This window comes from Eleutherodactylus coqui, chromosome 9 (assembly GCF_035609145.1).
Source record: "Eleutherodactylus coqui strain aEleCoq1 chromosome 9, aEleCoq1.hap1, whole genome shotgun sequence".
Taxonomy (NCBI): Eukaryota; Metazoa; Chordata; class Amphibia; order Anura; family Eleutherodactylidae; genus Eleutherodactylus; species Eleutherodactylus coqui.
Window position 1 is genome coordinate 136,222,569 of NC_089845.1, and position 24,158 is coordinate 136,246,726.

Below are 24,158 nucleotides of genomic sequence, written 5' to 3' on the forward strand. Positions count from 1 at the left end.
GAATCTATTTCCCATAGCATGCTATGGCACTAATTGCTGCGGATCTGCGGTGCGAAAGCCCATCACGGATTCTGCAGCAAATATCAGTCCATTGGCCATTACTCCCTGTGAGGTAATAACTACTCCCCAGGGGGGAACTGCTCCACCCTGTGAGGTTGCTGCTTATCTAACTATCCTGTACATATCATTACATTTTGTCACTTAGACTCCTCCCACTAGATTAAAAACTAGGGGGCTTTTCTGAACTGTTAACCCTCTAACAGCTGTAGTGTAACCGTGGAGAGTCAGCCACCACCTGCAATACAACACTAAGTAGCCTAACATCTTCTAAAACAATATTAGAACAATATAACACATCTTGGCACAACACCTTTAATGTATGTAATGTATGTAATTTTTTATTTTTTTTGCAATTCAAAGTATATTTAGAAACATGTAAAAATTTCCAAAGTGACATAATTAATATGGTGGCAAGAACATTCTAATCAATGGTTGTCAGTTTGTTCTAAATACATGTTCTAAATCTGTCGTAATCAGATTGAAACACTCAAGGGTTCCATTAGTCTTCATGTTAAACTTAGGAGAGAAAAGGGTATTAGACCACAGGGAACAACGTGTTTTCTTTATCGATAATCTTTAAACTTGAATGAATTTCTGTCAAACAAGTCATTCCAAATCTGTTGGATAGGAATAAGAATAGAGCAAGGGAAATAATTGCTCACGGGTCATTGCTAACAGCAGCAAGGGTGAATGTAGTGTTTTTCAGCATCCAATTATAGCAAACCACACAGTAGCTGCGACTGCTATGCTGAGCAGCAAGGAGAGAGGTAATAGGTGTCTACAACTGTGAAACATTACAGCGGAAAAAAGGCAGAACGCTGAAAAAAATATATATATAGTGTTGTTGTTTTTCAGATAGATAGATATGAGCTATATAGATCTCTTATATTGCACAATCACATAAAAACCTGTTATCCGATAGTATAGTATATGAGATCCTATCTACCTGTCTAGTTATTACGTCTGAGCTTGAAGCAAAAACACTTTGTTTGGATCAGATGTAATTTGATGTCTTAAAATGACAGATATACACATAAAATACTAATGCGGAGAACACAAAATATGTATAACAAAATGAAAATGTTGGGGGGAACGGGAAATCTGACACTAACCTACCAATGCAATGAGACCCTACCTAAAAGTGGAGTGCTCACCCTGATGAGGGTAACCCTATGTCAGAAACCTGGGGCAACTATGACTCTCCTCAGTTGGAAAAAAAAGAAAATGTTTGCTACAATAAATCACAATGCATGTGTTATTGATGTTAAACAAGCATGCAATCAACCAGATGGGATACTAATGCAGAAGTAAAGAGAAAGATACTACAACACCCCAAATATTCTTAACACCAGGCAGACTTATCTGACAGTGGAGCAGGACAGGAGAAGCCAACTAGACCAGAAACATCTCCAGCCTAGAAGTATAAGTAGTGTTCTCCATGATGAGGAGGTAGAATAAATGTACGTGGACCCATCCTGATGAGCTGGTTGCGACATAGACTTCCCAGTTGACCAGTCCATCCACACACCAGCAGATAAGTGCTTATGTTGGCATCCAGTGGCAAAAAGAGATTGAGCACCTCGGTCACAGTCTGACATATCTGTCTCACTCATGTCTGTCTTTCTATCTCATATCTGTCTCACTCATATCTAATCTATCTATCTATTCATCTAACCAAGGGAGGCTATGGTTTTTCTTATGAAATCCGCTATGCTCTTATGCACTCTCACAAGTGTAATAGTACAGTTATAATAGTTTATTATGCATCAGCGCTGCTGGTATACTGACATTTATAGAACTGATTTCTTTGTTACTAATTCATATATTATCTTCATTTTTTGTCCCATTTACATGGCAGCTATTAGCTGCGGTCATCCGGGAAGTCCAATCTATGGAAGAACAAGTGGAAATGGTTTCAATTATAATGACGTTGTGACATTCTCTTGTAACATGGGATATGTTATGCAAGGACCAACGAGGGCGCAGTGTCAGGCTAACCGGCAATGGAGTCATCCACCTCCTATCTGTAAAGGTATGGGATACATACTTGTTGGTATTTTTCTTGTTTCATTTGAGTCTGTCACCCATTGGTGACTGTATAGTTACCTTACAGAATGTGTTACCAGTTGTTATCTTATCAGTGGTTTTATATGGCTGATCAACCTACTGCAGCATTATTTGTATGTGTTAATTTTTGTTTTTTGGGTCATTCATCTTTGCATTTCAAAAACCATAATTTTTTTCCCATTGATATAGCTGTATGTGAATGGGGTTTTTGCAGGACAAATTGTACTTTTTAATGGAACCATTTGGGGGTCCATATCATGTGTTTAGCTTTTAGTCTGTTTAAGATGGAAAAAAGACTGCAATTCCACCTCTTGTTGCTTTTGTTTGCAGAGATACCACTTAAATATATATACATATATATGTGTATTTTTTAATAGTAAAGGAGCTTAAAAAGGAAGAAAGTGAATGTTTCTTTTCTTGCAAATTTTCAGAATTTTCAAACACATTTTGAAACTTTTTATTCAAACCCAGTACATTGTCATTTTTACATTTTTACCTTTTTTGGCCTAGTGTATCTAACTATCTCATGAAGTCATACAACTTTATACTTCACAGGCATTACCTGGACATAGTGTGTAACTCAGGGGAGTAAGTAGAAGGAGAGCCTCAAAGCAAATTCCGAACAGGTTGACAGTAAATTTTCTGCAGTAAAACAAACAGCAACATAACAGTTTTTATGTAAGCAGCATCCCAAGGATGGATAGTAGTCATATATCTGGACAGCAAAAAAGAGAATGCACATAGAAGATATAGACAGCAGAGAGTCAATAATATGTTTTTTTTCCACAAAAAGGAACAACAGACCAGAAGATTCTTATATTTGGAAAATTAAAGTATGTTAGTGTTAGAAGTAGCCCTTTTGCGTGTTATGGGGTAGTGTTTTCAATGCCACATTCACTATCCTATCAGAAGTAACTGGAAACCTGAGCAGGAAAGTAGTATTTATTTACATGTGTTAGTGGGGCCTTCTTTGGCCCTAATTACATCAGATACTCTCCGTGGCACTTTCTACTAATTCCTGATATACTTCAGATGGTGTTTCCTTTTGTTCATCCTGCAAACATCTGGTGAGTTGTCGTAAAGAAAATCCAGTGGGCCATCTACAATGGTGCAGGGAGTTTAATCTTTGGACAGTTGAACAATGAAAAAAAGTTCTAGAGAATGACAGATCACGCTACTCCATCTTCGAATCACATGAAAGTACGTGGGTTTGAAGGATACCTGGGGAACACCTTCTTGTCGAGGTCTGTTGTGCCAACGTAGGTGTTACGGATTATGGATTGTGGATCCACTGGGCCAACCAACCAAGCTGAGACCTGCCTTGGAGTGGTTGGTAGCTGATTCCTCAAGCAGAGGGAATGTTAACAGGAAAAGGGAGACTGACCCTTGGCCGCAGAGGGAATGGAAGACCCCTACCCCCCTATAAGGATGGCCCTGCACTGGAACCTTGGTTCTGACTATCCCTGATGGGGTAGCAAGACAGGGACTGGCAGCAGACACAGGAGCACACAGATGCAGGACAGAGCAAGGGCAAACCATAAACCAGAATGGGAGCTGATAGAAAACTGACAAAAAGAAACATACAGACAGATGCAGAGCTCAGACAGCATAAACAGAATCTGGATAGAAAACTCAGAACTACAGACAGAACACAGACTGCATTTACAGAAGTCAGAGAGCAGGGACAGAACTGAGACAGAGACAGAACTCAGACAGAAGAAGACCAAAGAAAGCTGAGTGTAAGAACACACACCAATCCTAAGGCCCAGAGAAAGTGCCACAGCTCACCTTAAATAGAGGAGTAACGCCTGTTTAACCCAACAGGTGAGTTAAGAGCCAGAGAGCTAGTTGACCTTCTCAGTGCTCGACAAAAGCAGACAGGGAGAGTAGAGTGGTGCTTGCAGCTGCCTGAAATCGCATGAGGGCGGAAGACACAAGTAGCAACCTTACAATAGGTTCCAGTATGGTCTGGGAATGTTTTCTGTGGCATGGTCTCAATTCCGACCTCATCTCCTTAATTCTACCATAAATATGTAGGTGTACCTTGACATTCTAGACAATAATGTGTTGCTGACAATGTAGCAATGCTCTGGGAATGGTCAGCAATACTTCCAACAACACAACGTGCCTTGTGACAAGTCCAACATGGTTTTATATTGGTTTGAGGATATGGATCTTCTACAATTGGACTGGCCTGCATAGAGTCCCAACCTGAACCCTACTAAACATATTTGGGATAAACTAAAATATTGGGTCAAGAAATATAAACAGCATCCATCTTCTTTGAGAGGACTTGACAGACATTTCCAGGATGAATGGAGAGAAATACCAACTGAAGTGTATTAGACGTTTATAGAAAGTATGCCACTGAGAGTACCCAATGTCACTAGGGCCAAAGGAGACCCCACTATTAATATATGTAAATAAACACTACTTTTGATTCTTGCTCAGGTGTCCAATTATTTTTGTAGTGTAGCTCTTCTATGCTGCTTGGAGTAGGGGCTGAGATCAAATGCCAAGCCCCTCTGTTCCTACAATGAGGTGTGATCATTAACTTAAATCATACAGGCTCTAAAGATATTTGACACATTTGACAACTCCTCTGGGTATATTTTTGTTTAAATTGTTACTTACTAGACCAGTCATAACAGCTTAATGATCAATGCCAAGTTTTTATGGCAAGTTTACCTTTTATTTGACAAAGTGTTTATATCTTTCCGAGTGTATTTCCCTGGTCTCCAGTAAAATATTATCAATCAGTATTCTATAAATCTCAAAAGCAATTAAGGAAACAGAACAGAGCAGGGTTCCAAGATAACCTTGTAAATGCATCTGTGTCAGGCAGAGGTTAGCAATAAATTTTAGCCAAGATATGGAAATAAAGCCTTCGTTTTGGAGTCAAATGATATGTATGAACTGTGATGTTGGAAACTGACCATCTTTGACCATTAAACTTGCTTGACCTTTGAAGAAACAATTTGTCTTCCTCTCATGTTTCTAAAGTACAGTTTGTAAAAAAAGTAAGCGGACCCATTGGAATTATCAGAATTTCTGGATTGCTTATTAAAATATGGTCTGATTGTTACCTAAGTCACAATTGTGGTCACTGTAAAAGAAGTACAGAAAGCGCTACCACAGTGCACATATCACCAGGCAAATAAGGGAGATGGAATAATACCTCCACAGTAGAATCAAAAGTCCATTCATGCTCCTCTGGGTAATATGCAAATAAGGGAGATGGAATAATACCTCCACAGTTTGCATATTACACAGAGGAGCATGAATGGCCTTTTGAGTCTTCTCACTCCCCATCTCCATGCTCTCCTTAAGGAAAAAAGATAGTGTTTCTGACCCCCATATCACCAGGGTAATAGCAAAATAGATGCTAGAGAAGCGCTCACCTGAAACGCTATCAACCAGTGCAAATTGAACAAGGAATAAGACTGAAAAAGGTGAAGAACGGTGCTGCTATCCAAAAAGGAGGAAGATGTGAAGGATCTCTAATAGCATTACCTTATCAAGTGTTAAGCATTACAGAGCTGTACTAGCTCCTTCCTCAGGCCATTTACAGGAGGACTGTAGTAAAGGGCATTTTAACTAGGGTGCAGATCGGAGTAAGGCAACTGTGGTTCCTGCTCTGCACATTGATTTAAATGCCCTATACTTCTGATCTCCTGTGAATGGCCCGATGATGGAGCAAGTACAGTTCTGTAACATGTAGCACTGGATTCAATAGAATGGCTATTTTTATGTGGCTAATAATTGCCCATGTGAATGGAATCCAATGTTTCACATGATTGCGATATTTTTTTATCGCGGCTAAATTAGCTGCATAAAAACGCTCGTGTGAATAAGGCCTAGTAGTAAAAGTTTGTAGAGTCTTCTGTAGGTCTTTGGCTGTTACTATTGGTTCTTTCTTACTTTTTTCATGATTGCATGTTCTGCTCTTGAAGTGATCTTAATAGGATGTTCACTCTTAGTTTTCTTTCACCCGAGCGCGGTTTAGCGCATTATAGGCACATGAAAAGATTGCGTTTATTAGAATCAATTGTTTCCTATAGAATCGTTCAGATGAAGGAATTTTTGATGCGCAAAAAGCTTTCACATAACAATAGGACATGCAACATCTAAGGTCCATGGTGTGAGAAAAAGATGGGACCTGACCTATCTTTGGAGCATGATGCGTGGGAGCTTCCATAGACTCCTAGGAGAGCTGGATAACATGCACCACACAACTCTTGATCGTGTGAATGGGCAATTTGACAACTAGTTAAGCTCGAGACTTAATAGCTGGAAATCACCCATTCATGCAATTTTTGCATGAGCGAGATGCAACTTTTTTAGTGCTTGTGTAAACGAGGCCATAAGTAGAGTAGTAATAGTTCTGAATTTGTTCCATTTGTGGATCTAATTGTACATTGATGTACAGCCAGGCAGGTCTATAGCAATGCAATTGACGCTAACCAATTTTTCTTGAGCCAAACTATTTTGTCAGTAACCAGGCTTTGTGTTTCTTATTTAATGGGCAAAACACCTGTGCAACCCACAATTCCAATCTCATCTCCTTACTTGAAACATAGTTTGCCAATTAGCTCTTTGAGAAGTCATTAACACAAAAATGCACTTACTTTTTCTCCCTGCATAGTGGATGATTACTCAATGTGATCAATAAAATACATGAATGGTACAACTGTTCATGTGTTATTAGATTGTATTCATCTATAATTGTGACTAAGATAACAATCAGACCACTAATAATTAATGCTGAAATCTAGGTAATTCAAAGGGTTCACTTACTTTATATTGCAAATTGCGATCAACTAGATTTACAGCTATAAAGTAGGTGTGCATAATCTACTTGACTCTTGTGTTGCTTACAGGGTAGATCAGTGCTGAGAAACAAATAAGGGCAATTTGCTTTGGAGAAATACAAGCAGCTCATTACAAAACCATTCTGCCATATTTCTGTTGTGCAGTGTTTAATATGCCTGGATAATAGCTGATATGGAGGCATATTGATTGTGATGTACGGCACCAGGGATGCACTGTGGCATGCCCTAATATAACAAAGAACTGAGACAGATTCCCATTGACATGTCATTCTTTGCAAGGATAAGATGTCACATCTAAGTCTTGTCCTATGGCACTGACAGCAAATAGATATTCTATAACCATCACTACATGGGCTAAGGTGTTCAGCTGGTAGGTGAGGGTAATTATAGCAACAGCCTCGCTGGCAAACTGCATGACTCCTGCAGTACAACTGGGAGCTGGGATAGAAATATATAAATTCACTACTATTTGGTATTCTTAGTATTGCTAGATGACTCCTATAGAATGTCAAAAAATTGATTGGATGCAGGGAACTACCTAGAGGCATAGGATAATGTGCAGTGGGACAACATAAAATCATGCAGCCTTGGCCCAATGTATTTAGATACAGATGCCACAGAGGTGCCATCTGGGTATCATGACAACCTGGGAGCTTCTGAAGGCCCCAGGGCTGCCATGTATTTCTGCTTATTAAGAGGGTTCTGTAGCACAACTTTCATAGAAAGCCTATAAAAACACAGTATAATGCAATACCACGGCATTACATTATACTGTACAAGTGATAAAATGATCGCAAGTTCAAGTCTCTTATCAGGACTAATCCAAAAGGTAAAAAAATAATTAAAGGGGTTGTCCCGCACCGAAACGTTTTTTTTTTGTTTTTTTTAATAGCCCCCCCGTTCGGCGTGAGACAAACCCGATGCAGGGGTTTAAAAAAAAAAAACGGATAGTACTTACCCGAATCCCCGCGCTCCGGTGACTTCTTACTTACCTTGCGAAGATGGCCGCCGGGATCTTCACCCTCGGTGGACCGCAGGTCTTCTGTGCGGTCCATTGCCGATTCCAGCCTCCTGATTGGCTGGAATCGGCACACGTGACGGGGCGGAGCTACGAGGAGCAGCTCTCTGGCACGAGCGGCCCCATTCAGAAGGGAGAAGACCGGACTGCGCAAGCGCGTCTAATCGGGCAATTAGACGCTGAAATTAGACGGCTCCATGGAGACGAGGACGCTAGCAACGGAACAGGTAAGTGAATAACTTCTGTATGGCTCATAATTAATGCACAATGTACATTACAAAGTGCATTAATATGGCCATACAGAAGTGTATACCCCAACTTTGTTTCGCGGGACAACCCCTTTAAAATAAAGATTTGTTTGTTACTAAAATATTTTTTCCAGTTGCATCAAAAAACAGAAACATTTTACAAAACATAAAGATCAGTATCACAACATCTGTAAGGCTGGGTTCACATGGAATGGAAATCTCGTGGATTGATCGAACAGAAATACAGCAAGATTTCTGTGGTAGAAATACAACTTCCGGGTTTTGAAGCAGCTTTGCCGCCAGCATTGCCCTGCAGCCATTTCTCCTCATAGAGAGGCCACTGCAGAGACAGTGATATAAATGACATGCCACGGCTTTGAATTCCATGCGGCATGTCAGTTTCATTACGGCTTGCCCACAATGGCTTCTCTGCAGCGTGGGGATTAGATTTTTGCAAATCTCGTCCACTTTGCTGCTTTATCTTGGGATAAAAGTTGCCGGTGGAATTTCTGTGAAGAAAGTCTGCATGGAGATTCCGCAGCAATTCCGCCCCATGTGAACCCAACCTAAGGCCTCATTCAGACGAGCGTGGTTTACATGCTGCTATAGCAGTGTGTAAACCACGCTGCTGATATGCAGGAATTCTGCAGTGTACAAGCTGCTTCTTGCTCTGTGGGGCTGCCTGTTCACATTTCCGTACTGTGAAAAGAGAGCTGCGGCAACTCTCATTGGGGCTTGTGGTCAGCATCACACACAGCGCTGCAGCACGGGAGCTGATAGGCGAATCAGCACTCTGTATGAGCACTTTCATAGCAATCTATTACACCTGTAAACCACGCTCATCTGAATGAGGCCTAAAGGTACAATTTATTAAAAATATCACATTATAAATACTGCATTGTTAAATTTGTCAGAAAAAAATGCTCTTTTGCTGACCCCATCTCCAGGAAAAAATTAAATACAAAGCAATATAAAAGTCATATTTTCACAAAAAGGTACCAATGTACAAACTACTAATCACCCTGTGAAAGATAAGCACACAGATGAACAGATAAAGGTGTTACGAACAGATAAAGGCGTTATGGGCGTAATAAGGTGGCAACAGAAAGCTATTTTTTTAAATACAGTAAATCCTTGAGTAGCATTGCTCTTAAGTAAAGCTGTTTTCAACTTAAGTCGATGTGTCAGGGCAGCGGCGGTCCCTCAAATAAAGTTGCATTCCTCAGATAAGGGTGCCGACCGCTCCATGACCCCGGATGCCGCTCAGTGAGCCGGCGCACAGCTGATGCCGGTCACTTCCTGCTTCTCCTGCATCAGCGCGCACCTACTCCTCACCCTCCCCTCTCCACATTGCAAAGTGCCGGCTGCACGTTGCTGTGTCTGCCTGCCTTCTGACACAGTAGAGCAGCTGAATCCCCAAAGTGCCGGCTGAACGCTGCCTGTCTGCTGAATGATACATACTGCTAACGATGTCCCTGCAGTCCTATGTCATAGCACAAATAACACAGTGATACGTACTGCTAACGATGTCCCTGCAGTCCTATGTCAAACCACAGATAACACAGTGATATGTACAGCTATAATGATGTCCCTGCAGTCCTATGTCAAACCACAGATAACACAGTGATACGTACTGCTATAATGATGTCCCTGCAATTTTAATTTATTCTTTACAGTTATGTTTTATATTCATTCAGTATTGTTATTGTTTTTGGTAGAGTTATTTTCTATTAAATTGGGTTTGGTGTGTTTTTTGGAATGTCTAGAACCAATTAATTAGATTTACATTAATTCCTATGAAAATAATGTCCTCAACTAACATTGATTTCTACTAAAGTCCATTGCTTCCAGACGGATTAATGACATTAGTTGAGGTTCTACTGTATACTATATTTAAAAAAAACTGTATAAATTTGGTATTGCTGTAATCATACTGACTCACAGAATAAAAACATGGCATTTTTACCGCACAATGAACAATCTAAAAATAACTGTAATTGAGGGTTTTTTTTCATTGTACCCCACTTAATAATTTTTAAATGGCATCCAACAGATTATATGATACTTTAAATGGTACCATAGAAAAATACAGCTCACCCCACAAAAATAAGCCCCCATGTAGATAAGTTCACCTGAAAATTTAAAAAGTTGTGGTTTTTTTGAAAGTGGGGATTTCAGAACTGCAGAAAGTGACCTGGATGGAGGCGTAGCATTGATCCTTGGTCATAATAGGCTTAACTGCATTGCTTATATGGCGCATGTATGGTGTCGTTCTGTATATGGGTATTTTTACATATCATTGCATTATTATATTGGTATATTGATCATTTAGTAGCTTCTATATTGAGCAAATGATTTATATTTCACATTCAGTTGTCAACTGTAGTGATCCTGGGATTCCAGAAAACTCCATCCGGGAGAGCAAAATAGAACATGGAAACTTCACCTACGGAACAGTGGTGTTTTATGACTGCAATCCGGGATATTATTTGTTTGGATCATCTGTGCTAGTCTGTCAACCAAATGGGCAGTGGGACAAGTCACTTCCCGAATGCATCAGTAAGTGATATTTTTCAGTTCATTAAAAAAAATATTTGATTAAATGGAATTAGTTGGAGATCTTTCTTTGTAGATTCATGGAACCAAATTATTGGCCTTAAACCCTTAGGGCTCTTTCCCGCGAGCAGATATACGGCGATGTTTTTTTTTTTTTTATACCTGGAAAACCCTCGTTCGGCCAAAATCCTCAGGAAGCCTTCCAGTGCCTATATAGAGGCACCTGTAAGCTTTTTGCAGCATTGGATGCTGCAAAAATGCCTTCCCCTCCCTTCTTTTTCCCTGCTCCCATAGGAGTCTATGGGACCTGCCCAAGTATATTGGCCGAAAGATAGTTCCAATTCGTACATACGTCGGACGTATTTCGGACGTTTATGTTCCATCTTTTAAGGTGCTGACGTATTTACGTGCTGTATAATCGCCCATGTGATCGAATGCATTGGGAAGTAATGCTTCACATGGATAGCGTATATACGCCTGAGTATGGAAACGCTGCATATATGTGCTCGTGGTAATGAAGCCTTAAAGACACTTTTTAGTGGTTTTACGCATTTGGTGATTTTGTGGCCCTATTTTTTTATCCAGGTCTGTCAAAATTGTTTTTACTGCTTTTTTTCTGTCACCTACAGGGCTATACTTTAATATTTCTTTTTCACTGAATTTTTTTAAAATTTTATTCGGCATAATGTGCACAAAAAGTAAGAGCATTTACCCACTAGTGTTTTTTTTTTAATTCTGCGATATCGTTGCGTTTTTTTTTTTTTTTTTACTGCAAATGTCAGTGGGACTTTCTAATGTTAAAATGGCATCGCACAAAAATCACAGAAGGGCAGACTTGCGATTTTCGTGCGATGCGATTTTACATTACATAACATTAGAAAGTCCCATTGACATCTGCACTAAAAATAAACGCAGCGATATCGCAGCGTTAAAAAAAATGCTACAGGGCGTAGTTGGCAATGTTTAAGGTTTTGCGTCGGCGGTGGGTGGTTCTCTTTTTTTGCATATTTCTTTTTATTTTATTCTGTAATTTTCTTTTACTTATTTTTATACCTTTTTTTTAACTTCTATATCCCCGTGACATAGAAGACCTCTGGAGGACATTCACACTTTACTTTTTATTTCATACTTTTCCACTGTAAGAGGAGCATCCATGGGAGCCCCAGTTACAGGGGAACACATCCCTCTAGTGTGACAGTAGTCACTGTCTGCTAAGTCCCTGCAGCTCGGACATTATGTGATCATCAGGTCCTGTGCAGGAAACGGCTGCTTCCTCTATTCTCTACAGAGCATTATGTAGCCTGTAAAGGAGAAGGCAGAAGAGGTTAAACCCGACCAGCTCCTAGTAGATTACAGGAGCAAGAGCTTTAATCCCACTCCATATATTTCATATCAGCCAGGATTAAAGCCCAGGACCAAGCGCTAAATATTGACAGCACTTGGCTCTTAATGGGTGAAATGAATACAGAACCTAAAGAATTACATCTATATATTTGATGTTTGGGAACATTAAAATACTGTAAATATATTGCATTACTTATCTTGTACCCGATTTACACTTTGTACTCAAATTAAGAGCCGCATTCACAGTTCTCTCTCTAGGCTTCAGAGCCGAGTTGTCTTAGTTTTTCTTGCTTGCTTAAAGGGGTTAAAGTTTGGTGAATCTGGCATCTTGGGAAATTAATTTGGCCACTAATGGGTTCAGTACAGAATGGACATTGTTTGAGAATACAAGCTAAAAAGTGAACTGACCCGTACTTTATTCGCTTTACCCAGAATCCATGGCATGACAAAAGCTGCCATCTCATAAAGAAAATACAATTCTTGTGAGATTTCTCTACAATCTGAAATGAAACTTGTTGTCTGTGTTTTCAGTGATTGACTGTAGTCATCCCGGAGTTCCTCCAAATGCAATTATTTCTGGTGAGAAGTTTACATTTGGATCTACTGTTCATTATTCTTGCACTGGAAGAAGAACTCTAATAGGCCATTCTTCAAGGACCTGCCAGTTAAATGGGCAATGGAGTGGATCTTTACCTCACTGCTCAGGTAAGCCAAAAAAATTAAATAAATGCATTTAATAGAAATGTCTGATTTGACATGTTCAATGTATGTCAAAGTACAACGTGTGAAGAGGAACTGTATGGAGCAATGCATTCGTATTATAAAGTAGTTGGTTTAGTTCATGCTTATACAAGGTTATTGGTTAGTACTCATGTGGTACGGCTGGAATAGTTTTGTAGGGTATGATCACAAGCAGGGGGAATGCTGCAGTGGAAAATTCCATGGCAAAATCCGCAGCATTTCCGCATAAATAATGCCATCAGAATCCACACTATTTTGTTGCCCAGCTGATTTCAGTTTCCTCTCACCTCTTAATACAGCTCGCTGCGTAGTGCACATTAGCAATTGCTACAGAGCTCCACCCCTGGTTCATGTGATGCAGAAGTGACATCACATGACTAGCAATACTTTATTTCCCTGAAAACAAGACACTGTCTTATATTAATTTTTGCTCCAAAAGAGGCACAGTGTCTTATTTTCGGGGGATGTCGTATTCTCACCTAGGTGCTGCCGTCTTGGTCCCTCACACTGGTCTCCCCGGCGCTGCGGCAGGCTGCAGTGTAGTCCTCTGAGCTGACAGAGGATTCTCTTCTTTGTAACGGGGCTTTGAAAACCCCACCTCCAGCAAGTGAGCACTGTGATTCGATCAAGCGCCAGCGAATCAGAGCCGGTGCTCGATGAACCAATCACAGCCATTCAGTGATGTTATTCACTGAATGGCGGCGAATGATGGAGTGCCAGCGATTAGATCATGAGGGACCAAGACGCCGACGGCTAGGTGAGTGTAAGACATCCCCTGAAAATAAGACACAGAGGTCAACTTGTAGGTTGTCCGCGAGCCACATACCGCTCATGATCACTGGCAGATTTAGGGTGGCTTTACACAGAAGGAGTACCATCTAAATAGTTGCACCAAATAGTCACTAATGCATATGAATGACTGTTTGTGTGCTTTTAAACACAGCGTTTGTTGAGTGAATTATTAGGAGCATTTACATGAGCTGAAATATTGTTGATCTACTAGTTAGGGGGCGTGAGGTTCTTTAATGGACCTGTATTTGAAGTTTAGACCCCTCCCTAATGCATGCTTATTGGTGGCCGGGTCCACTGAATACATATGTAAATATGTACAAGCAATCTTTGAGTGAACACTTGCTGCCGACATCTCCCACTGGTAAGGCTCATCCGTCAGTGCTGCAGCCTCTCGTTCTGCTCATTTTGCAGAGACTAACTTTTTTGTTTGATCCTTGCTCAGTTGAAGTCCATTTGCACATATTTATGTGTTTTTGGGAGCCAGTGAGCATTAAGGAAAGAAAACTGTTCAAAAAAATGTGGAACCAATCAGCGTTTGGTGGGTGAAGCACGCTAAGCAAATGCACACTTACCTGTAAAGTTGTTGGCCAGTCATTGAAAGACGATGATTATCTGTTTATGCCAGATAATAATTAATCAACCAGTGACGATTTTTAGGTGAAATTAAGTGACAAGTCAATGAATACTCACTCATCTTCCAGTTAGCGGATGGGTTTGTACAGAACAACTGTCATTTACATTCACTCTATAGAGTGATTGTTGGGACAATAATTGTTCTGTGTAAAGCCACCTCTGGGCGCTGTAGAACATTCTGGCACTGCCTTGCTGGCTCCATAGGACTCAGGGTGTCCAGAATTGTTCTATTCCTAGAGGCAATACTGATTTTTTTTTGTCAATCTCATGGAATCTGACATAAAACACCTCCTTATAACTGTTTCATGTTGGAAGTAATATAAAGGGTTAATGCCCCTCTATGGTCATTTTGTACAGAGCCTTTATATAGCTTTGTGCACAAACTCTAATTAAGAATATGCAGTTGCTGTATATTGAACTGTCCCCATGACCTTTCTTGTATATGTTCTTTTTATATGCTTTATTGTGTTTTCTTCAGCTCCATTCCGTTTTATTTCCTTGCATTCAAGGTAACTTTGATCCATGTTTCCTTGTAAGATTACGCTTGTGAAATTCTGTTTCTTATCTAGTTACAGCCTGAGCTTTCTCACAGAAATGTAAGGCTGATGCTATACACTATAGGCTATAAGGGAATGTTCAAATGATGAAATCCACAATGGAAAAAAATGGATGCAGACTTAAATGGAAAACTGCAGCAGAAAGCACTATTGAATTAGTGCAACTACAGATTGGACACACATTAGTCTCAGTTCCATAGGGCTAATCCATATACGTGAAACCCTAGGAGGATTTTCCATCAAATTTGTGTCCTCCCATATGAATTAACAATTTGCGCTATATAAACTGCACCATGGATTGTCATTCGACTGCATTAAACATTGCTCTGATGCAGATTTCTAGTGGATTTATGGAGAATCCACACAGAATCAGCATAGATTCTATGTAAATTACACTTGAAACCAACAGCATGATCAAGGCCTAAATATACAGGATATATAAAGAATACACAGAGAAAAAAGCATGTGACAGTAATGCCCCAATGGCAGTCAGAGGCCAAATGCTGCCTTCATCTGGATAATGTGGGGTCCCTAGATGAATACAAATTAATATGTTGTATCAGTCTTTCCATGGAAAATGATCAGGGATTAATATTTCTATAGCTTTGCCTCTATGTCTTGGAGGTACAGTCAAAGTAAAATTAGCAGTTGCAACTGGGCCTTAGTGTCTGAGGGAGCCCAGAGTCCCTTTTGCCACATGATAAGTCACCAATATTACAAAAGGCTTAGGGTAAGTTGGAGTCCAGTTACAGATTTTTCATTGGGGGTCAAGTACTTTTAGGTAATGCCTCTCGTGGTATCTTTTACATCCCCAAAAGTTGTGTTATGTATATGTAGATCTATGCCACCATTGTACAATGCACTGACACTTCACTTTTCAAAAGTCCAGTATGGCTGGTTCACCGAATTTGGTCAAAAAGTTCCTTTCAGTCCGAATTAGTTCAAACCGAACCTAAACTACCCCTAAAACCAATGTTAAACACAGAAAATTGTTCCTTCTTCTTTCATCATCTTCTTAGAAAAAGCTTTGGCCAAGATGAGGATCGCTCGAAATTTGGTTTCACGTGGAACCAAGCTTTTAGTAAAGTTCGATCTGAAACATGTTACTACTGTTTTGGTTCACTCAACACTAATCACAAGCACTAGATGTCCATAATAGACACATATAGGATAGACATCTTGTGACAGAGTGTGGCAAAATCATATTGTTTTTGAAAAGCTGGTCATCTTGCACCAAAAAGATCTGATCATATCCAGCGAAGAGCAAAGGTAAAGGAAGGACACATCTGTACCATTATTATTCAGGAATGGACTACAAGATTCCATAATAAGTCACCCAAAAATATTTCTTACTTCTATTGAGGAGAAATTAAGACACGTATCTCATTGACTTTACATTTCCAAGTACTATAAATGGCAAAGAGAACATTAAAAGGTAAATGACCACCAGCTAATGACTTTAGAAGCAGAAATTTCATTTAGACTTCATTTGCTATGTGATTCTTCTGTCCTCCTATGTCATTGTTGCCAGAATTTCATTCCTGATTACAGCTTACAAGACTGTGACCACTTTTATTGATAATAAGACCATTCACGGAAATTACTTTAAATCGAGAAAATGGCATTTAAATGTATAGACTTACAGAAATGAAATTGTAGAACTGTAATTTAAATATCAGCATAAATGTAGTGGACTTACGACTTAGAAGGTTGTGTGAAGAAAAGCACAAAGAAAATAGTTACATCTTGACCTGAAGTGTCTTATATAGGCTGAGAAATTTTACAGTTGTAGCACCATTTATGTGAGCCCTATGAAATAAAGAGGCAAATTTCAAACCAACAGTGTTGACATAAGCATTGGCTCTTTGCAAAATATGCTTCAACCTTTAGATTACCAAAGCATATTAAATAGGAAAGGCACACAATGAGACCTGTGGTGCTCACTCAAATAATTTGACCACATTAAAACAAACTGTTCAATAGGGACCCACCAGGTGTGTGACACTGGAGGGAGCCATATTAAAATCCAGGATAATCCTAGAAGAGACCTTAGGTAAACCATCCTTGAATTCATGTAGGAGGGCTGCTTCTCCCAAGGCACAACAGGAGGTGGATAATCAATGCAAACAGGAGAGAAATAAGAACTGGCTCAATAGGAGAGTAAGCAGGTATGAAAATATCAAACCTAATAAAGGTAATAAATACTCATACCCCCCCCCCCCTTCCCAAGGATCCAAGAAGACAGTGTGATCCGTTGATGATACTGGTCGAAATGGAGCAGCAAAGATGGTTTAAGACACAGCCCATTCAACAAAACCCAAACTGTTTCAGGGATAACAGAGTCTCCTTAGTCATACATATATATATATATATATATATATATATATACATATACAGATGCTCCCCGACTTGCGAACAGGTTCCGTTCCGGGAGCCCGTTCGCAAGTTCATTTTGTTCGCAAGTCGAACAAATGGTAGTATGGAGGGGATCGCGGGTGGATCCCGCTCCATACAACGTCGGGTGCCGGCTGTTCTTACAGCGGGGGCACCCGGCAGCAGCAGTTCCGACGAGCCACGCCGCTTGTCAGAACTGTTAACACTTTAAATACCGCTCTGACAGCGGTATTTAAAGTGTTAACAGTTCTGACGAGCGGCGCGGCTCGTCAGATCTGCTGCCGCCGGGTGCCCCTGCTGTAAGAAACAGCCTGCACCTGACGTTCAGGGGGCCCGTACAGCGTCCCACGATGAGATCGCGGGACGCTGTGTGGTTGCTAGGCAGCCGGGGACCTCCTGAAAGGCCCCAGGGCTGCCTATGCAGAGTGCCCATCAAGCGCACGGCTTGCTAGGAGCTTTGCATAGACAGCCCTAGGGCCTTTCAGAAGGCCCCCGGCTGCCCAGCAACCGCGATGTGACCGGACAGGCTTCTATCAGGCTTGATAGAAGCCTGTCCGGTCCCTGCACAGCATGATGTAATGCCGTAGCATTACATCATACTGTGCTGTACAGATAGTTCGTATCTAGCGAAATTCGTAACTCGAATGTTCGCAAGTCGGGGACTATCTGTATAATGATACACAAGTTGTTTCCATATGTCAGAGCCCATCCCACCACACACATGACAAAACACTTGTTTGGACAGCAGCTATTTCTCCTGAACCCTCCAAGTACATGCTTATGTGTTTTCTATATAGTGAAGGGAGAAAACCACTGTCAGGGATATCTGGTAATGGCTTATTTGCCAAGAACCAGAAGATCGAGTAGTTGCAATCAAACTACCTAATCCATATCTGCCCCAACATCTACCATAGAGGGAGAATGAGGAAGCCACCATACACATCAGATGATCATCCGATTCTACCAATAAAGACACGTTCATCTAAAGTTTATTCCACTCTTTTTCTGTTAAAAAAGACTTTAACCAAAATTATTATAGATAAGTTGGAGACACCAAGAAGCAAGCATGACATACTTCCTACCATATGTCACTAGTTCATTTTAGGTACCTCTATGCTGACAGAAAATAGCTCCTGAACTGAACAGTCCAATGGGTGAACCGATCAGTGATTGTCAGCTATCTGTGTATGACTATAGGGCTGTCAATCACCGATAGGACCACCCATTGGACTGTTCAGCTCAGAATGAGCAGAGATATAAATGAATAAAATACAAGTTAAACTGAATCTGCTCACCTTTTCCTGTTCTATAACATGCTGCCTACAGTTCGGACAGAATGTTCCAGCTAACAGATTCCCATTAAGTCCTGGAAACCCTCTATAAAATGTCTCATCTTGACAATCCCTTAGGTCACCATCATGTCCTGAGATGACCTATACTCCAAAGGACAGTGATTCAAAAATGCACATCCAGTGGCACATCTGCCATAAAGACACTAAGTGTCCAATTGACATAAATTGTTTTAATAAAGTCATTAAAAAATCCTTAGAGGAAAAAAAAAATTGCACAACTGCTAACTACCAGATTCACTGACAAATAAATTAGGCAAATGAAGAAAAGTGAATTATATTCAGTTGATTTGTTGTAAATATGAAACTAATACTCTCCCATCCTGCGGCAACTGCCAGGCGAATTTGTTTTCCTGGACTTAGGTTTAGTAAACATTCAAAATTTCATTCCTAATTACAAGGATATAAGGATAAAAGGACAATTGGCTGGAGATTAGTATTAACATATTCGAGAAGCCCAGATTTTGCTGAGACAGTTGTTCCAAATGTCAAAGGCGTAGCAAAATAGCAACTGGCATAAAAACAAATGCAGTATTTTAATGGATACCGTTTCGATAGTACTTTTGTTATACACTTCCTCTTAGTTGTTCTAGTGCACATAGAATATTTGTTGCTACTAGCAGTGATGGAAAAAGATTGAAAGTGCCCAAGGCTCTTGAAGGTTCTCCTCTCTTATAACAAAACAGTCACCAACATTGTTTAACTACTAAGTGACCAGCTATACCTGCTTTTACAGCAGCCACTAAAGGGACTTAGGCTAGGCTGCTTTTAAAAACAAGATGGCCCAGTCTAAGGCCGGCACAGGAGCCCTGTGCCAGGAAGAGCCATCAGCCGTTTAACCCCTTACATGCAATGATTAATAATTGTGAGGTGCATACCAGCTTATCATACCCAGCCTCCTGCAGAGTCTAATACAAGAGCTGTCAAAAGCATATTACCCTGTACTACATAGGTAGAACAGTGTAGTATACCAGCAATCAAATGATCACATCTTTACATCCCCTTGAGTGACAAAAAAAATATTTAAAAAAAAAAGAGTAAAAAAGCAATACTTTTTTCCCTACAAGCGATCTTTCTATGGGGAAAAAAACATATTAGGTATAGCTGCATTCGCAAGGACGCTCATTATAAAAATAGTATGTCCGTTATACCACATGATGGATGGTGTAAAAATAGATGTAAAAAAATACCAGTTTCTATTAAAAACAAATGGTGGAATATATGTTAAAGAATACATTAACCCCTTCCCCCTGGAGCCCCTTGTTTTTTTCCTCCGCACTTTTAAGAAATCCTAACTGGTTTATTTTTCTGGTGACAAACCTATATGAGAACTTGTTTGTTGCGGGACCAGTTACATTTTTCAATGGTTTCATTTAACGTACCAAATAATGTACTGGAAAACGTAAAGAATTTCTAAGCAGGTAGGAATAGGAACAAAATGCAGCTGTGCCATGTTTAGCGAGCATTTTCTTTTATGACGATAAAGGCGTTTTGTCATTAGAAAAAAATAAATGAATTCATGACAGGCGAGAGCTGCCTGTGATTGAGTGAACGCCTCAGCCAATCAGAAGCAGCTCTTTCAGCAGGCAGGGATTTTAATTCCCCACCTGCTGAAAGAACTTCAGTGCAGAGTCGGGGACAGCGCAGAGAGGATGCGGCTGAGCCCCGGCAGCTGAAGTAAGGTGAGTATGTTTTTTTTTCTTCTTTTTTTACACTAGTTTGCCTTGTTTTTCAGGGAAGGGCTTGTATTTAAAGCCCTTCCCTGAAAAGCAATTAAGGGGTGCTGGCAGCTGGATCCTCTACCGCAGCTTCATCTGTGACAGCTGTGCTAGGGAATTATTTATTCCCCACAAGGATGAAGAAGTCCTTTGCTGCATATGTCACATCTGTGAAAGGTGTAGCAGGGAATTCTTTATTCCCCGCGGGGATGAAGAACATGTCTGCCACATTTGGCAGATGTGTTCTTCATCCCCGCGGGGGACACGGCAGCGGCAAACAGGTAAGTGTGTATGTGTGTGTGTGTGTATATATATATACATACACACTTACCTGTGTATATATAATTTGCTTAGGGTTTTTTTTACACTAAAAGGGATAATTTTCAGAGAAGAGCTTATATTTAAAGCTCTTCCTTAAAAAAAAGCTTCAGGAGTGCCGGCAGACGATTGCTTTCAATGGAGTCGACAGGAGCAGCTGCAGCTCCATTGAAGGCAATGCGTGCATTCCCTATGGTGCACGCATGTCCTATCTTAACAGGCGCACACCTGTAAAACATGGACATGTGTACACACCATAGGGAATGCAGTGGTTGTAAGAGACGCATGTTTTTGTGCACGCCTATGCACACACATAAACACGCTCGTGTGAAGCCACCCTAATAATTTGATATTTTAAACTAAAATCATCTTTTTTTTTTTTTTTTTGAAGAGACTACTGAGATTTTTTCTTTAACTTTTACTACCTTTTATGTTTTTAAATATTTGCTAAAACATTTTTTTACACATTTTTACATTTTGTTTTAGTCCTCAGAGGGAACTAGATCTTGTGATTATTTCATCACTCATAGAGTGTAGTGCAATACTATAGTATTTAATTACACAGTCATTCTTGATAGGTATTCAACATGCTTGATAGACAATCATTAATGGCAGCCCTGGGGGCCTTCAAATGCCCCAGGCTGTGATGACAACAAAATGACACCCACTGATTGCACTATGGTGGGCATTTGGGACCCCCCACCCCCACCCCAGACACAAATCAAGGCTTTTAAATAACTCTACCAGAGGTGACACTGCCTCTTTTGGGGCAAAAATTAATATAAGACAGTGTCTTATTTTGGGGAAAACACGGTATGTATCCCAAAGTGGTGCCATTATATAATACAATTCAGCCCTGAAAATTAAAGTCTACATATGGGTGTATTTACTAAAAAGTAAAATTTTATGGTTCTTTGTATATGACGATAGAAAATAAGCCAGTCACTAAAGGTTGTACAGGATCAGCACCACACCTATCCATGGGTCTGGTATTGAAGTGAATGCAGCTGAGTTGTAATACCACACACAACTGTCAGGTATCCCACGTGGTGGAGTTCCACCGATCTGCTATTGATAACCTATCCTGGGGCTCACTCATTAATAATATTGACCTGGAAGACAACTCCTCCAACCTCCCCCCAGCAGTTTAGGACAAACTCTCTTTATTCTGCAGGAAAAGGACATTACAGTTTGGGAAGATGGGAAAAAAACTAAATTTCGCCATTTTTGGGGAGGAGGGAGAGGGGTCTTGTTTCTACGGCATAGACACTGAAGCAAAAATGACATGATACATTTATTTTATGGGGCAGTGCAATTACTGTGATACCAAATTTATATACTTTTTTCTGCTGTACTACTGTTATTGTTTTCCAAAGATGTTTATTTTTTTTTTATTATTATTTTCTGCTGCCATCTTCTAACAGCCATAAATCTTTTATTTTTCTGTTGACATAGTTGTGCAGGGGCTTGTTTTTTTGCAGGACACCCTGTAGTTTCCATTGGTAATATTTTGGATTAGAGAAGGGCTCAGTCACACTGGCGTTTTTACACGCGCAAAAAAAAACTTGTGACCACGTCCTTTGCCACCCATATGTTCTATCTTTTGTAGGTGCGAATCCTTTTTGACACACGCAGTGCAAACATTTTTACGCGCCTAAAAATGCCTGTGTGACTGAGCCCTAAGACTTTTTGATTGCTTTTTATTACATTTTCTTGGAGACGAGGTGACCAAAAAGCATTATTCTATAACTTATCATTTACCCATGCTGGGTAAATAGTGCATTACTTTTATAGATTGGACTTTTATGGATGCAGCGATACCACATTTTTCATTTAGATTTTTTTATTATAAATATGGCAGAGGTTTTTTTTTTTTACTTTTATTACCTTTTATTTATTTCAACAATTCAAAAAACTTTCGTAAACTAATTTTTACATTTTGTTTTAGTCCCCACAGGGGACAAGAACTTACACTGGTTTGATCGATCCTGCAGTTTGATGTAATACCATAGTATTACATTATACCGAGATCTGACAGGCACTCTATCAAGCCAGACCACAAGCATGGCTTGTCAGGCAATCTGCTATGGCAGCTATAGGGGCTTTTAGAAGTCCCCCAGCTGCCATGGCAGTGCGGGACTCCTGAACATCGATCAAAGCATTGAAATGCCGCTGTAAAAATTGATGGTGGCATTTAAGAGGTTAACAGTAGACATGAGCGAGCGTACTCAGAAAAGCACTACTATTCGGTCGAGTAATTTGCTTTATCCGAGTATCGCTGTGCTCGGGTCTGAAGATTCGGGTGCCGGCACGGAGCGGGGAGCTGCAGGGGAGAGCGGGGAGGAACGGAGGGGAGATCTTTCTCTCCCTCTCTCCCGCCCGCTCTCCCCTGCTCCCTGCTGCGACTCACCTGTCAGCCGCAGCGGCACCCGAATCTTCAGACCCGAGCACAGCGATACTCGGATAAAGCAAATTACTCGAGCGAGTAGTGCTTTTCCGAGTACGCTCGCTCATCTCTAGTTAACAGCTCCGATCAGTGGTGCTACTAATTGGAGCTGTTGTGGGCAGGTGTTTGCTGTAAGAAACAGTCAGCACGCATGTTCTATGGAGCAGGATCGACCCCTACTCCATACAAACGCGGAACGTCAAGGACGTAAATTTATGTCCTCTAGTGTTAATAAGTTAAAATAGCACCAAATGCATGTAATGTTCATAGCCCTTATAGAACTGGAGGTACAGTTGTTTGAAGTGGAGTCGGGCATACTGTATTTACAGCTGTCATTTTTTTGTGTATGAGCAGAGGATAAAGCGAGGGGGAGACCAGTAACAACAGAGAAGATCTATGATTTCCCTGTATATCTCCCTGTCACAGGGGACGGGTGTCATGAATTTTTGTTCATCTTACTATTCCCCCTCATCAATCAGAGAGAATATTTGTTCTCTGGCTGTCCCAATGGGGTTTTTCCCAGAAAAGAAGTGAAATGAGGACTTGCTCATCTAATCACTCCTCTACACTGTTTAACCCCATAGATGCTGCATTCCTTGCTGACTGTGTCATCTAAATGTTTTTACATAAAAAAAGGTTAAACCTTTCTTTCACCTTAGGTGAGGCTTTAAATATTGAAAAAAAATCAAAGAACAAAAGAAAAACCTGCACATAATTGGTACTGATTGCCACATTCATAACAACTTGTACTAAAAAAATATTACATTATTTAGCAAGCCCTCAAAAATTCATTTAAAGAAAATAAAAACAAATCCAAAATAGCCATTTTCTGATCATCTAGCTTCCCCTAAACAGGAATAAAAAAATGATTGTAAAAATCGTATATACCTCAAAATGGTACCAATAAAAACTACAAGTTGTCCCCCCAAAAAAAGGCCTGTTGACTGAAAAGTAAAAATTCTCTGCTCCTGTAATGTGGCGCGATATTATTGTATCCTGATGCCACCAGGAATTCCTGGTGGAGGCAAGATTGACAGGGGAGTGACACCCCCTGTACGTGATTGGCTTCACAGCTTCTTCAGCAC

At 40.3% G+C, this 24,158-nt stretch overlaps 1 protein-coding gene across 1 annotated transcript in view; it reads left to right on the plus strand.

Annotated features, from left to right (window-relative positions):
- Positions 1 to 24,158, plus strand: part of CSMD3 (CUB and Sushi multiple domains 3) — a 909,686-nt gene that overhangs the window by 753,639 nt on the left and 131,889 nt on the right. Inside the window, exons 51-53 of the mRNA XM_066579038.1 lie at positions 1,919 to 2,092; positions 10,599 to 10,784; positions 12,657 to 12,830. Of these exons, the coding sequence (XP_066435135.1) occupies positions 1,919 to 2,092; positions 10,599 to 10,784; positions 12,657 to 12,830 (534 nt within the window). The remainder of the gene's footprint in view (positions 1 to 1,918; positions 2,093 to 10,598; positions 10,785 to 12,656; positions 12,831 to 24,158) is intronic.